The sequence below is a fragment of the Cherax quadricarinatus genome, chromosome 76, assembly GCF_038502225.1.
Source record: "Cherax quadricarinatus isolate ZL_2023a chromosome 76, ASM3850222v1, whole genome shotgun sequence".
Taxonomy (NCBI): Eukaryota; Metazoa; Arthropoda; class Malacostraca; order Decapoda; family Parastacidae; genus Cherax; species Cherax quadricarinatus.
This window is the reverse complement of record NC_091367.1, coordinates 5,098,905-5,115,925: the sequence shown is the minus strand read 5'-3', so window position 1 is coordinate 5,115,925 and position 17,021 is coordinate 5,098,905. Positions and strand designations below refer to the sequence as shown.

At 36.2% G+C, this 17,021-nt stretch overlaps 1 protein-coding gene across 4 annotated transcripts in view; it reads right to left on the bottom strand.

The window, feature by feature from the left end:
• The window catches only part of Scamp (secretory carrier membrane protein), a 50,166-nt gene that overhangs the window by 16,419 nt on the left and 16,726 nt on the right, over positions 1–17,021 (bottom strand). For 2 of the 4 annotated variants that reach the window (XM_070101190.1, XM_070101191.1), the window contains exons 4-7: positions 8,162–8,243; positions 5,135–5,263; positions 3,362–3,518; positions 2,785–2,886 (exon numbers count right to left, since the gene is read on the bottom strand). In XM_070101190.1, coding sequence (XP_069957291.1) covers positions 2,785–2,886; positions 3,362–3,518; positions 5,135–5,263; positions 8,162–8,243 — 470 coding nt within the window. Of the gene's footprint in view, positions 1–558; positions 692–2,784; positions 2,887–3,361; positions 3,519–5,134; positions 5,264–6,269; positions 7,111–8,161; positions 8,244–17,021 lie in introns of those variants that run through there. The other 2 variants (XM_070101189.1, XM_070101192.1) reach the window with 2 other exon arrangements.

Genomic DNA, 17,021 nt, shown 5'->3' with positions numbered 1-17,021 from the left:
TAGTGCACATCAAACTTACTTTAGAAGTAAAGCTCTCTGCTGTCTAATACAAAGACATTAATTACACTAGTTCCTCGCCTGTTGCCTCTTACGAACATCAATACAGAAAGGATGAGGGAAGGGGTACAAAAGCTGACAATTTTTTTATAATTCATTTAATTTCCAGTTTTTTAATATCATTACAAGAAACTCCAGATGTTTTACTCACATGCAGGTTTAGCATTCTAGCCAATCAACATATCGAGTTTCTTCAATTACTTCAAATTATTCTATCATGTCAGAATAGTGAGGAAGGGAGGGAAGGAAGGAGGGAGGGATGGTCTCATCTTAATAACAGGAAAACAACTATTAAGCACATCTCTAATCTTCACAAGTAACAACAACAGCCTAAGAAACTAAATTCATGCTTCAACAATTATCCTAATTATACATCCTGAAGCCATCAGGTGGTGTAATAAGATGGTAGTCAGTGAAAACTGCATTACATTATTCAGATTGTTCATAAGAGTCAAATTTGACCTCCAAATGAAGCACTCATGATTGACCTGCCTAAACTACCTTGATAAGAAGGATGGCATCAATAGCCGCAACTGCGGCAAAACCCAGAGCGATCATGAACACAATGATGCCAACAATGTAGTTGGCCGGGGCATTGTCTTCATCCAAAGTGGATAGTCCAAGGATGAAGCCGCTTGTAACAATAATATTCACAGTTACAAATACAAATCCGTGATTGCTATACCTAAATCCTTTAACTAAACATAAAAGTAAAATATATACTGTGCAGTACAGTGCAACAATAATACTCTATTGTATAACTTATACAAAGTATCAAGCACTTTTTAAATGCTTGCATATTCCTATTTAAGAATAATCCTGTGACTAACTACTAATACAGTATACTGCTGCACTACTAAAGATATGACATTCAAAATATAGTAATCCGAAAAACAAAGTAGTATTAAAAAAGTGATGTTAAAGTAATGCCATTTAAGCAAAACATACTGCTGGAAAAAAGTGCACATTTGGTTATTATTCCCACAACCTTTGTGTCCCATTTCTTCACAAAAGGGGGCTTGATGCTGGTGAAGGGTTCTGGATACAAGGAACTGAAACAACCATCCCCTTTCTCTGATCATACCTGATTAACACCCATTTTCCAGGCACTGTATGACCCCTATGGGTTTAGCACTTCCACATGAATTTAATTTTTTTGCCACATTCTGTAACATGTACATCTGCTCTTTTCCCTGGCTAAGTTTAATAAATCTATAAAAAAATTTAAATGACAAAACCCACAGAATTTCGAAAACATTATATTCAATACTTTCCAAGAAGTAGCAAGGCACTACCAAGAGAACCAAGGCCACAACTGTCTTATATTACCACCACTGATTTGCAACATGTTAGCGTCAAATCTCAAGTTTCATCTATTATTTCAGTTTATATTAAAAACAAAATCTAATGCTGTACTGCATACACAGCAGAACGTTATTTAGAACAACTGAAAATGCTCCTGTGATACTGCATGTAGAACAATCTTCTTTCACTTGTGTGATAACCTCTTATGACAAGCTTGACTGGAACTTTTTCCAATTAGGGAATTGTTACAGTAATTGTATAGCAGTGACTAAATTCGGGATTAATATTTTTCTAAACGGTTTTTAACCAAATGCATTCTTTTTTCATATGAGTATTTGATCATGTGTAGTAAATTCACTTTTCTGTGTAAAAACAATAAAAGGAATATCAATTTTGCTCCAATTTTGGCTTTTCATTAACTAAGAAACTGAGAGGAAGAGACACAAGAGAGGTGGAAGGAAGAAAAGAATGGGAGCCAAGGAGGAAAAAGGGAGAGGACAGAGGAGGATAGGAATGGGAAGAAGGGTAAAGACTGAAGGATACAAGAACTGATGACATCGACATATTACTCACCAGTCATACATCACAATATATGGCTGTTTTGAATTTTGGTGATAAATTATTTCAATTTTAAAATATCGAGTATAATTTATTACCACACTAATAGTAACAATAAGGCATTCTGTTAGTTAGTTATTAAAACTACTTGAATATAAATGACACTAAAATGAAGCCTGCCTTTATGTATTATTTAATGCTAAGCTAATCACCTTACTGATGATGGTGACAACCTTTGATATAAGGTTACAGCCAAAGTAATGGCATCTGTTACTAAAATATTTGTTCACCTGTACATAATACAAATAATTACTTGGATGATACTGTGCTTTTGTTCACTTGTCTCCATAATGAAAAATCTTAAGAATAAGAGATGGGTCTCAATGTGTGTACATTTCTATATACTGTGCACACAAATGTTTACATATTCACATACTCATTAGATGATTAGAGCATCCATACACAATGTATATACCAGTATTACATGTTATACATTTTTCTGCAGATGTACATATAGCCTTATTAAGAGCCAAAGAACTTAAAGAACCCCTGATCATATGATAATACATCAATACACAAAATTTAATATTTAACTAGAATGCAGGAATCTACCATTTAAAACATGTATATAACCTTTAGTCATTCATTAACAATCAATAAATTATCTTTTAATAGGCAAAATTATCATCATTCCCATGTTTAATTACAAATGAAAAAAAGGAAATTTAGGTTTTAAAATATTCCAATTATAACATAAGAACATCTTTCATGTTGTATTTTGGTTACTACTTATTACAGCGAGCTAGCAAGGACTGATGACTTGGGAAAAGGAATGGCAATACAATGAAACTCGATATAACTCACCAACTCCCCATTCCAGGAATTCCAATGGCATTGATTATGCTGACAACCAGTTGAGCGGAAAACACGAAGAAGAACACCATAAAGTTGAATGAACTGTCATTTCTGAAATTAGTAAATGAAATAATTAAACTTTACAGCCAACTTCTTCACCAGGAAGTATATCAAATACCATAAAAAAAAAATTGTTTTCTGATTTGTTACAATCACACTGAACATTATCTGGTCCTTGTTACCATACACAAGCACTCAAAATTTGAATCCAACAGGATGAGGGGCCCCTCGAGTTATAAGTGAAAGAAAAAAAATCAGGCAACCCTTAAATTAAAGGGTCCTCCAATGGGGCTATCTAATAAAGAAAAAGTGGAAAAAGAGAGAAATTGATAAGAGAAATATAAAATAGAAAGTTGAATGAGGAAGAAATAAAACAGAGAAATGTAGACAGAAATAAAAGAAAGCATTTCTGTTTGCAATTGTGGTGCATGAATGGAATAAATATCAAGAGAAAATGGAGATAAAAAACTTAAATGAAAAGGCAGACAAGCATATTAACATGGAAATGCTGTCCCTCCTTCCTTACCTGAAAGCCTTGTAGACTGGTCTGAACCAGCAGACATAGGAGAATGGTGTAAAGATGAAGAAATAGAGGATAGCCAAGCCAAATGTAGAACTCTCTTGAAACTGAATAAATAATCCGAGGCTTCCGAGGATATTCAGCAACAGCATCAGTGCATGAACTGTGGAGAAAAACTTCTGCTTTTTGAGTTATACCTTTCATACTACACGTTACCTCTTCATTCCTTATTCTCTGCATAATATTTACCTCTCTTACTGACCTAAGATACTACATTCTGCTGCATTCTTATTGAATCCAACTATTTCCTTGCTGTTACAAACAAAAGTGTACACACATTTATATTCTCTCCTTAACCCTTTCAGGGTCCGTCCCGTAGATCTACGGCTTTACGTTCAGGGTCCAAACCGTAGATCTACGCCATGAGCTCAGCTCACTCTGATAAACTGTGAGTGGTACATTTGGGCCTAGATATGAGAGAATACATCTATGTGGTATGTGTGCACCACATAAAACAGATCCTGCAGCACACTGTGTATAATGAGAGAAAAAAAATGAAATCATGATTTTTCGATTAAAACAGCAACTTTGCAGTGTTTTTTCGTATGTTTTTTATAGTTGTATTTGCGATTTCTTGATCTCATTTGATAGAATGGAAGACATATTACAGAAATAGAGATGATTTTGATTGGTTTTAGCACTGGAAATGGCTTGAAACTGAGCTCAAAGTAGCAGAAATGTTAAATTTTTGCCGATATTCAAGAGTAAACAAACGACCTCACACGTCTAATACACACCAGCTGGTGGGTCTAATATACATTCACAAATATGGTGATGATATTTATACAATTATTACAGTATTGCATAACAGTAAATCTTCTATTTTTTGGTGTGAATAAAAATTCATTATGTGAATAAAAAATCAAAATGGAATTTATTTGTAAAGCCTCAAAACATAACTAATGAACAGAGGAAATGTTAGTTTAGTGCCAGGAATGCCTACATTGTTCATTCTGGACCCTATTTTGAAATTGGAATATTTTGAACTTTGTGTTAAATTGGCCAAATTAACAATTTCCGATCACTTTATTTTGTAGTTGAAACAGTTGACTTGGCGATTTCTTGTGCTCAATCGATAGAATAGAAGTAATAGTAGTGAAATAGCTAAGAATTTGGTTGATTGGAATAATGTAATTGGCCTAAAATGGGAGTCAAAGTCGGCAAAATCGCCGATTCGTAAATATCGCTGACACATCAAAATTCGCGAGAGCATAATTTCGTCAATTTTCCACCAAATTTCGTACTTTTTGTTTTATTACCTTCACAAAAAGATTCTCTACGATTTCATAAGAAAAAATAACAAATTTTTTTTTTGAAAATTCTTGGACACTGGTGCGTGACTCCAGATTTGGGCCTTGGACCCTGAAAGGGTTAATATACCCATGACAAACTTTCCTTACACTGATTTTTAAACACATCAGCACCTGCCGTATGCCATCAAATATGCAATTTACCTTATTTTTTGTAGATCAGTCTGCTGACATACCAACTCCAGTATAGTAAATATTTGCTTCAACCATACTCTATTTTTTCTTGTCTGACCTCTAAACATATATTTAACATCAGTATTCTTATCAGCTAATTATTTCTTATGTGATCTATCTATGCTGCATATTATATATGTGTATCTCACTAAAGTGGCTATTGCATTAGGCAAAAATGTTAAAGAATAATGATCCTTTAATATAAAAAAATATCAGTGACACCAAAGGTACGTACACATCCACAGGTAATACAGCATGCGAACAATCTTCTGAAACTCTAAGGGAATGTCAACATTGATGTCTTGGTAAAAGCAGGGACCAACAGGAAACGCTGATGGAAGTGGAGGCCAGTTGTCCTGACGAGCTGCAACAACAAAAAAAATGATTACAGTTATCACAAAATCAAGAATGTCCATTGGAAATATTTATCAAATGCTCATACTACACAATACAGCTATTTCAGAATACAATTACACACACATACAAAACTTTCCCATGCCCTCTCTTCTACTCCCTCACCCTCACCCTCACCCTCCTCCTCCTCCTCCTCCTCCTCCTCCTCCTCCTCCTCTCTCTCTCACTGTTACTGACACTATACACTGGCTCTTCACCTCTGCCCTTTCATTAAATTCCAGCTCCATACTATATTCCACCATCCATACAACCTCCATACTGTACCCCACCTCACTTCATCCCCTTCCCGCTACTCTTACTATATATAACTTAGAGAGTGGACATATGAGGTGCCTGGGTTGGGAAGGGTGGTGGCGGCGGTGCAAGTGGAACTGCCGCCTCGCCTACTGAATACATACTACACACTAACACCTACTTCCCAAAACTTAACATATTTTCTACATCTACAGTTCTTGACCAATCTCTATAAAACAAATGTGAGATCAACACACAAAATATCAAAGTATATGGTAAAAATTAAAAAAAAAGAAAAAAGAATATAATGTATCTTTAACAAATTTTAAATAGTGAATTTACAGTTCTTTACCAATTTCTACTTAACATATGAATGCCACATATTTATAAAATGAACATGAACAAAATATGTATGCATTTTGTGTAAAAGAAAGAAAAAAAAGAGAAAAATTTAAAAATAATTTGTTTGAATATTTGTAATGATCATAACTGTAGATCAGCATTTGTAAAGGTATTAATTGGTTCTAAAATGCCCCAATCATATGTGCAGAACATACTAAGTTGTAACAGCGAAAGTCAGCAACCTACCAAACTACCTAACAACTCTGTGACATGGCTGACATGGTTAAGTGACACTTCGAGTCACTTAGCTAGACTAGTAAGAAAGATAGATTGCCTTATTTTATATACCTTAATTGCAACAGGTTATCAAAAAATCGTACTTATGCTGTCCACTGTTACTGCTAAGGGTGCCGACAAATCTTTTCGGTTGAACGATATTCTCAGGTCCCTCTTGGCCGAGGGCTGGTGTGTGCAGACATTACCTGCAGTTACACTTGTATGGCATCCTTCTTTCTCTTTGTTGTAAATACTATCTTTTGCGTTTCCTTTTAAAATTCTTGTTTCCTGGATTATACAAACCTGTTTATGGTTCCTGCCTTCACTGTCTGTATAATACTGTTGATGTATATGTTTTACTATACTCAGAGATTCAAGATGGAATCTACTTTCCTGTGACAGTTTATTTCCCATTTTGTGAACATCAAACTAACCATTTTTAGTATAACTATTGGTGTCATTCAAATTTCACCATCTCCTAAATAATACATGACAGTTCCATAAAATTACTTTGTTCCACATCAGTATGTAAAGAATATCAATCTTGTATATAAACTGGCTCTCTTCCCTTTGAGGTTCTATGTGACTAGTTAATGGTCCAAGTCTGACCAAATTGTCACAAATTTCATTCTGTCTGCAGGTTATTTGTGGATCAATCATTTGGTGCTGTTTTATAAACCTAAGTCATCATTTACGATGAATATAACACAATACAGCATTCCACTTCTAAATGACTTGCACCTACAGCTTTTGAGAAAACCTTCTTCAGGCAAGGTACATAGGAAATCTGTGAAATTCACAGAGCACCACACAATTCTCTTAAACTTCACATTGCAAATCTTTTAAATATACGAAATATTAGAGCAAAGATGTTAAAAACAATCAACACAGCAAATTCTCAAGTTACAGTCAAGTTCTTTGATTCCTGACAAATTAGTCAATATGTGGAATGTACAGTACAGGAGCAGAGCAAAGCAGTGAAGGTAATGACAGTTGGTGGATCACCTATCCAGCCAGAAAGTGAACCACACCTGCTCACACTGCAGTTACCAGTTTGTATTTTGTATTATGCACTCTAAAATGGGGAAATAACTAAAATACAAGTACATTTTACAAGACAATGTAACCAATATATTTTAATATGATTATGACAATACCACAAATTGAGTTTAATTATACTACATACAGTAAGTCACTGTAATTAAAGCTACATAATGAACAGTGATATATGTATTATAATCAAGCTAAATTTAGTACGGTTTACAGTATTATACTACCCTTTATAACTGCATTAGCAGTATCACACAAAAAAAATATATATGACTCACAGCAGTTTAGAAAGTATAAACAATCACCAGCCACAGATGTGCCTCACACTTGTCCTTACACCTGTTCACATATCACCAGATCTCTTGCACCTTCTGGTCTCTCATTTATACCAAGCTTCCAAGACTGGAGTTGGAGGAGTTCCATCTTTAAAATATATACAGCACATTGCAGTATATATGAGTATTTTTTTTTTAACACATTGGCTGTTTCGCACCAAAGCAGGGTGACCCAAAAAGAAAGAAAAAACTTTCATCATTCAACACTTTCACCATCACTCATACATAATCACTGTCTTTACAGAGGTGCTCAGCAGCTCATCAGGTCCCAAAAACTATTCGTCTCCATTCACTCCCATCTAACACACTCGTGCATGCTTGCTGGAAGTCCAAGCCCCTCTCCCACAAAACCTCCTTTACCCCCTCAAATCTTTCTAAATCAATTATCCTACATTTTTTTTTTATTATATTCCACAATACATATAGTTTCTAAAATGGAGTTTGACTGTGGTAACACAGGCAAGTCAAATGCTGCTTACCAATGCATATGCCATATATATAACAATAAATATAAACCAACCATCCTAACAAATACAACTTGAATAACATAACCATTCTAATAAATACAACTTGTAATGAACCCAATCACAAAGTATGTCATGACAACGTACCGCCTGCAGTCCCAGCATTCCGCAGTTCCTCTTCTTTTCGGGCTAATTCCTCGGCCTTCTTTTCCAACTCCTCTTGTCGCCTCTATAATAGAAATTAAAGTAAAGCTTATTTTATAAAGACACTTCTGTTATCTTAAATCTTAACTTGTACCAAGCACCTGCCTGCTGATACAATTACAATTATAACCAAGTGCTAAAACCCACTAGGGTCATACATTGCCTGCCGATATATGCATGTCTTCAAATAGATTTGTAAAGAAACCAGATGCAGTTTTAATGAAACCAGAATTTTCTCTCTGCATGGAAAATTTGCATGCAGCAGAGGGTTTGCAGAGTGAACCCTCTGCTGCAAATGTCAATCATAATTTCCAAAGATCTGCTTTAGATCAATAATTCCTACAATAATGTCCCTCAAGATAAACCATCATGTCACCCGTATGTAACTAAAACTTCCCTATTTTATTTTCACAAATGTACCAGTACAGTATTTCAGCATCATGTAAAAACTAGCTAATATTTCTGCAATGGGAATATGGGTAAAACTTAAAATCTGATATAGTCTACATAATTTTTTTTTTAAAACATCAGCCATTTTCCACCAAGGTAGGGCAACCCAAAAAAGAAGAAACACTTGAACCATCAATCCATCACTGTTTTGCCATCATATTGAACTGATCCAATCACTTATGTGCACATTTAAACTACAAACTTTTTAACAAACTACAATTAAAATACTATTAATAAACAAGTTGACCTTATAAAGAGCATTTAAAATCTTAAGACTGACAAACCTGAATACTAACCAAATTATATGATTTAAATCAAAGATAAAAGAAATCTAAATTAACCCGTAAACGGTCCAAACGTATATATACGTTTTCTCAACATTTGAAAGCATGTAAAAAAAGTAGATCTTTTTGTTTTTTTACATTTGAAAATGTGTAAAAAACTTTGATCTACTTTTTTTTTTTTTGTTATATTTGAAAATATATAAAAAAAACGTAGATCTACTTTTGTAGCACTACACATGTGAACGTAGATCTGCTTGGACCGTTTACGGGTTAAAAAGAAATCTTGCTATTCCACTGTACCTGCCCAAACCATCCCAACACATCTTCAGCCTTCAATATTATATCCTTCATGACCCCACATTGTCTTTTAATTATACTACACTGAATTAACTGCACGATACTCATACCACCCATTGCTCAGAATGGGTGGATCTACCATAAAACTAATGAAGCTTAAGCTTCAGGGCCCCTAATCCCAGAGGGTCCCCAGAAGCGACTTTAGTCCACTTTGCTTAAAAATTCTGGGTCTAATGTATGATAAGGGGTTGAGAAGGGGCCCCAAAAAATGTAGGTCCACCACTGCTCTGAAATGAGACATCACAGGGTTCAAAACCCATGCCTCACACTATATTCTAGTACCTTCCCTTTCTTTTCCTCCATAGACAATTTTGTTTTTTCCACAAAGGCTTCAACACCCCCCCCCCCAATTTCCCCCCCCCCATCTGTTCTATGGTTCACGTCATTATATACTTACCCATCTGCTGACATGTTCATTCCCAAATATCTAAATACCTTCCATTTCTGATATTCAATTTATCACTGCCTAGATTTTTTGTTATCCACATTACCTGGATCTTTTCTATGTTCACTTTTAATTTCCTTTTTATTATTATTATAATTAGTGGAAAGGCAATCAGATTTATATACAAGGAAGAGGATGGCAGGTCCACTTCCTTGGATCAAGAGCACCTCACAGAAAAACAGATCAAAGATGACTGTCAAACCAGTTTCTTAAGAGAACAGCAGTAGAAAGAAACTGAGTGCAGAAGATATTTTTATTGCAAAGTGCACAACTTTGCAAGTTATGCATACAATGTGCAGTGATAAAAGCATTACCCACCATTGTTTAAGGTTTAGTGCTCTTGTTCATTATATACTCAGCGAACTCAGGATAAAAAAAAAAAAATTATCCGACACAAGAAATAGTATTATAAAAATTAACTCCTCTAAAACTTTTCCCCTGAAGTTAGAAATGCTAGTTTGCCAACAGCAGCAAAATAACCTTAGTAAATTAAGCATGCATGAAGCAAATTTAAAAGCAAAGCTTTAGGAAAAATATACAGTGGAGCATCTGATTTCGTTTGCCCTGGTTTTCGTTGAATCTGGTTTTCGATTACTTTTTCATCAAAATTTTGTCTCGGTTTTCGTTCATCACCTCGATTTTCGTCCGCCGTACCAAACATGTCCGCCTGCCCGCACCCACACAAAGCATCCCACGCACGCGTTCTGAGTCAGTCTAGATTTGTTTCTCGTCGGGTAAACATTACCCTGCACATTCATACGAAACCTATCGTAATAATCCATTGTTCTTTGTGCCTTCTTCAGTGGGTAAGGACATGTGTGCAAAGTGGAGTGGGTTGCAAAGTTTTGTGGAGAAATATCACCCTAACAAAGCTGTTGCAAGCCGTATCTGCAACATGTTCAATGACAATGCCTTGTCCCATTTTAGGCAAATCTTAGAGACGCCAGAAACGGACATCTCTGGACAGACTTTTTTGTGTGACAGGGGTCCAACGACTCAAGCTGGTCCTAGTGCCAGTAAAAGACAAAGAAGGGAAGTAACCCCAGATAGGGACTTGATACCTTAAGTCCTTATGGAAGGGGATTCCCCTTCCAAACAATAACCACTCCTCGCCATCTTCCATACGCCAGCAAGAGCTTTCAATAAAAATAAAAGTTATGTTAAATGTCCATTTATCCATTTCATTAGTCCTTTATATTTATTTCTCTTTGTTTTCTGTATTTAAAACTATAGTTATTCTCTATAAAATGTATTTTTTGTTAATGCTTTTGGGTGCCTAAAATGGATTAATTTGATTTACATTATTTCTTATGGGAAATATTGCTTCAGTTTTCATTGAATTCGGTTTTCATCGGACTTTCTGGAACGAATTAAAGACGAAAACCAAGGTTCCACTGTATATACAAACAAGCTTAAAACAAAAATATGCAACTGGGGTTACTTTAGTGTGGAATTTGTGCATACAAACAAAATCTGCTCATGCAAGTGAATTATGACACTTAATAAAACAAGCTATATGAAAATGCAACTTTCTTTTTTTTCAGCACAAATAATGCAACGTAAGTGTAGCTGGATTCTTGAGCAGCCTGCATGGTCTCACCTTTAATTCCTGGCCATCACAAAAAAAGGGAGGAAAATCATCAGTTACTTGTTTCTTCTGACTGGTAAGTCTGAGTCACTAGTACTAAAAAATGCAATTTACATAAAGGATATACAACCAGAAACTTTTTTTTATGACACTGGCCATTTCCCACCAAGGTAGGGTGACCCAAAGAAGGAACCACAAGCATTTCTTTATATTACTGCTTATATATCTGAATTATTCAGTACAATAAAGCAAGCAAAAACAATAACTATATGAAAGTTTTATTAAATTTAAGAAAAAAAATATTGCATGAATAGGAATATGAAGCAATATTCATCCACAGCCAACACACTAGTTGCTCACAATCACCCAAGTTAGCAAACATTTAGATATAAAAAAAAAAAAAAATTTTATTGTTATCTCTTAGTTTGTTAACTTCACAGCCGATCAACTACACAAACCATTAAAGCTGCAAGTAATCTGTACAACACCAATCAAGAAATATTTTTTTAATAGGTATAATAGCCAACTCTGGGAATACACACACAAAACATACACACTCTTGATATATATAACCTCTGACTTTAATGTGCAATGTACACAAGTTTCCCCATTCACTTATGATGGAAAGCCACCCATTAGAAATCGATGGGAGAAAACAGGACAGGAATCAGTGTACACAAGTTACAAAGTAGAAACATTTGAGGAAAAAATAGCAAAATAAAGATACCAGTAAACATAGAAAAGATAAAGTAGAGGAAATTGACAAGAGCTGAACCAGCGCTGCAGTGCATACAAAGATCTAGCAAACGGTAACCTGGATTCACTTCCTCCAGAGCAATTTTTTTTTAACATGTCAGCCATTTCCCACCAAGGCAAGGTGACCCAAAAAGAAAGAAAAAACTTTCATCATCATTCAACACTATCACCATCACTCTTACATAATCACTGTCTTTGCAGAGGCACTCAGATACAACAGTTTAGATGTCCCTCCAAACTGCCAATATCCCAAACCCCTCCTTTAAAGTGCAAGCATTGTACTTCCCATTTCCAGGACAGAAGTCCAGCTAACCGGGTCCCCTGAATTCCTTCACAAAATATTACCCTGCTCACACTCCAACAGCTTGTCAGGTCCCAAAAACCATTAGTCTCCATGGTAGTTATTACATGTAAGGATGACCCATAAAGACCCAACACTGGATAAAGATGAAATTGAGACACATGTGCAACATCTGGGTATCTTTATTGTAGACGTTTTGCCATCCAGTGGCTTTATCAATACAAATTCCAGGACATAACTTGAAGACAGGAGAACTATGTACAGATGATGAGGTAATCAGTCCCTCAACCTAGCAGTAGGAGCGAAGAGCACCATAGTCGTGGAGAATCTGAAAGAATTCTGAAAGAGAATCTCCACGACTATGGTGCTCTTCGCTCCTACTGCTAGGTTGAGGGACTGATTACCTCATCATCTGTACATAGTTCTCCTGTCTTCAAGTTATGTCCTGGAATTTGTATTGATAAAGCCACTGGATGGCGAAACGTCTACAATAAAGATACCCAGATGTTGCACATGTGTCTCAATTTCATCTTGTCGGTATTGTATACCATTCTTGAACACTGGATAAAGTGATTATATCTGATCTGCTAATGGTTACAGGATCATTGCCCCCTGTAGCTGAGTCTCAGACCAGGCCTAACTTGTTAGGGAGAAATTAGAGGAATAAAACTTAAGAAATGCTTTTTCTTTCAACAAACCATTCATATCCCACCGAGGCAGGGAGGCCCAAAAAGAAAAGCAAAAGTTTCTCTTTTTAACTTTAGTAATGTATACAGAAGGGGTTACTAGCCCCTTGCTCTGGGGATTTTAGTTGCTTCTTACGATATGCATGGCTTATGGAAGAAGAATTCTGTTCTACTTCCTCATGGAGATAAGAGGAAATAAACAAGAACAAGAACTAGCAAGAAAATAGAAGAAAACTCAGAGGGGTGTGTGTTTGTGTGTGTGTGTGTGTGTGTGTGTGTGTGTGTGTGTGTGTGTGTGTGTGTGTGTGTGTGTGTGTGTGTGTGTGTGTGTGTGTGTGTGTGTGTGTGTGTGTGTATATATATTTTTTTTTTTTTTTTAACAAGTCGGCCGTCTCCCACCGAGGCAGGGTGACCCAAAAAAAAGAAAGAAAATCCCCAAAAAGAAAATACTTTCATCATCATTCAACACTTTCACCACACTCGCACATTATCACTGTTTTTGCAGAGGTGCTCAGAATACAACAGTCTAGAAGCATACACATATAAAGATACACAACATACCCCTCCAAACTGCCAATATCCCAAACCCCTCCTTTAAAGTGCAGGCATTGTACTTCCCATTTCCAGGACTCAAGTCCAACTATATGAAAATATAAATATAAATATAAATATAAATATATATATATATATATATATATATATATATATATATATATATATATATATATATATATAATGGTAGTAGGTTGGTAGACAGCAACCACCCAGGGAGGTACTACCGTCCTGCCAAGTGAGTGTAAAACGAAAGCCTGTAATTGTTTTACATGATGGTAGGATTGCTGGTGTCCTTTTTTCTGTCTCATGAACATGCAAGATTTCAGGTACGTCTTGCTACTTCTACTTACACTTAGGTCACACTACACATACATGTACAAGCACATATATACACACCCCTCTGGGTTTTCTTCTATTTTCTTTCTAGTTCTTATTCTTGTTTATTTCCTCTTATCTCCATGGGGAAGTGGAACAGAATTCTTCCTCCGTAAGCCATGCGTGTTGTAAGAGGCGACTAAAATGCCGGGAGCAAGGGGCTAGTAACCTCTTCTCCTGTATATATTACAAAATGTAAAAGGAGAAACTTTTGTTTTTCCTTTTGGGCCACCCCACCTCGGTGGGATACGGCCGGTGTGTTGAAAGAAAGAAAGATATATATATATATATATTATGGTAGTAGGTTGGTAGACAGCAACCACCCAGGGAGGTACTACCGTCCTGCCAAGTGAGTGTAAAACGAAAGCCTGTAATTGTTTTACATGATGGTAGGATTGCTGGTGTCTTTTGTCTGTCTCATAAATATGCAAGATTACAGGTACGTCTTGCTACTTCTACTTACACTTAGGTCACACTACACATACATGTACACGTTTATTTATACACACTCATCTGAGTTTTCTTTGATTTTATCTTAATAGTTCTTGGTCTTATTACTTTTCCTTTTATATCCATGGGGAAGTGGAATAAGAATCTTTCCTCCATAAGCCATGCGTGTTGTAAAAGTCAACTAAAATGCCGGGAACAATGGGCTAGTAACCCCTTTTCCTGTAAAGATTACTAAAAAGAATAAGAAGAAAATTGTCAAAGTGGGAAGTCTGAATGTGCGTGGATGTTGTGCAAATGATAAGAAAGAGATGATTGTGGATGTTATGAATGAGAAGAAACTGGATGTCCTGGCTTTAAGTGAAACAAAGCTGAAGGGGGTGGGAGAGTTTCAATGGAGAGGAATAAATGGGATTAGGTCAGGGGTTTCAAATAGAGTTAGAGCTAAAGAAGGAGTAGCAATAATGTTGAAGGATAAGCTATGGCAGGAAAAGAGGGACTACAAATGTATAAATTCAAGGATTATGTGGAGTAAAATAAAGATTGGATGTGAAAAGTGGGTTATAGTAAGCGTGTATGCACCTGGAGAAGAGAGAAGTGTAGAGGAGAGAGAGAGATTCTGGGAAATGTTGAGTGAATGCGTGGGGAGTTTTGAATCAAGTGTGAGAGTAATGGTGGTTGGGGATTTCAATGCTAAAGTGCGTAAAAATGTTATGGAGGGAGTAGTAGGTAAATTTGGGGTGCCAGGGGTAAATGTAAATGGGGAGCCTTTAATTGAGCTATGTGTAGAAAGAAATTTTGTAATAAGTAATACATATTTTATGAAAAAGAGGATAAATAAATATACAAGGTATGATGTAGCACGTAATGAAAGTAGTTTGTTAGATTATGTATTGGTGGATAAAAGGTTGATGGGTAGGCTCCAGGATGTACAGGATGTTTATAGAGGGGCAACTGATATATCGGATCATTATTTAGTTGTAGCTACAGTTAGAGTAAGAGGTAGATGGGAAAAGAGGAAGGTGGCAACAACAAGTAAGAGGGAGGTGAAAGTGTATAAACTAAGGGAGGAGGAAGTTCGGGTGAGATATAAGCGACTGTTGGCAGAAAGGTGGGATAGTGCAAAGATGAGTAATGGGGGGGTTGAAGAGGGTTGGAATAGTTTTAAAAATGCAGTATTAGAATGTGGGGCAGAAGTTTGTGGTTATAGGAGGGTGGGTGCAGGAGGAAAGAGGAGTGATTGGTGGAATGATGAAGTAAAGGGTGTGATAAAAGAGAAAAAGGTAGCTTATGAGAGGTTTTTACAAAGCAGAAGTGTTATAAGAAGAGCAGAATATATGGAGAGTAAAAGAAAGGTGAAGAGAGTGGTGAGAGAGTGCAAAAGGAGAGCAGATGATAGAGTGGGAGAGGCACTGTCAAGAAATTTTAATGAAAATAAGAAAAAATTTTGTAGCGAGTTAAACAAGTTAAGAAAGCCAAGGGAAAATATGGATTTGTCAGTTAAAAACAGAGTAGGGGAGTTAGTAGATGGGGAGATGGAGGTATTAGGTAGATGGCGAGAATATTTTGAGGAACTTTTAAATGTTAAGGAAGAAACAGAGGCAGTAATTTCATGCACTGGTCAGGGAGGTATACCATCTTTTAGGAGTGAAGAAGACCAGAATGTAAGTGTGGGGGAGGTACGTGAGGCATTACGTAAAATAAAAGGGGGTAAAGCAGCTGGAACTGATGGGATCATGACAGAAATGTTAAAAGCAGGGGGGGATATAGTGTTGGAGTGGTTGGTACTTTTGTTCAATAAATGTATGAAAGAGGGGAAGGTACCTAGGGATTGGCGGAGAGCATGTATAGTCCCTTTATATAAAGGGAAAGGGGACAAAAGAGACTGTAAAAATTATAGAGGAATAAGCTTACTGAGTATACCAGGAAAAGTGTACGGTAGGGTTATAATTGAAAGAATTAGAGGTAAGACAGAATGTAGGATTGCGGATGAGCAAGGAGGCTTCAGAGTGGGTAGGGGATGTGTAGATCAAGTGTTTACATTGAAGCATATATGTGAACAGTATTTAGATAAAGGTAGGGAAGTTTTTATTGCATTTATGGATTTAGAAAAGGCATATGATAGAGTGGATAGAGGAGCAATGTGGCAGATGTTGCAAGTATATGGAATAGGTGGTAACTTATTAAATGCTGTAAAGAGTTTTTATGAGGATAGTGAGGCTCAGGTTAGGGTGTGTAGAAGAGAGGGAGACTATTTCCCAGTAAAAGTAGGTCTTAGACAGGGATGTGTAATGTCACCATGGTTGTTTAATATATTTATAGATGGGGTTGTAAAGGAAGTAAATGCTAGGGTGTTCGGGAGAGGGGTGGGATTAAATTTTGGGGAATCAAATTCAAAATGGGAATTGACACAGTTACTTTTTGCTGATGATACTGTGCTTATGGGAGATTCTAAAGAAAAATTGCAAAGGTTAGTGGATGAGTTTGGGAATGTGTGTAAAGGTAGAAAGCTGAAAGTGAACATAGAAAAGAGTAAGGTGATGAGGGTGTCAAATGATT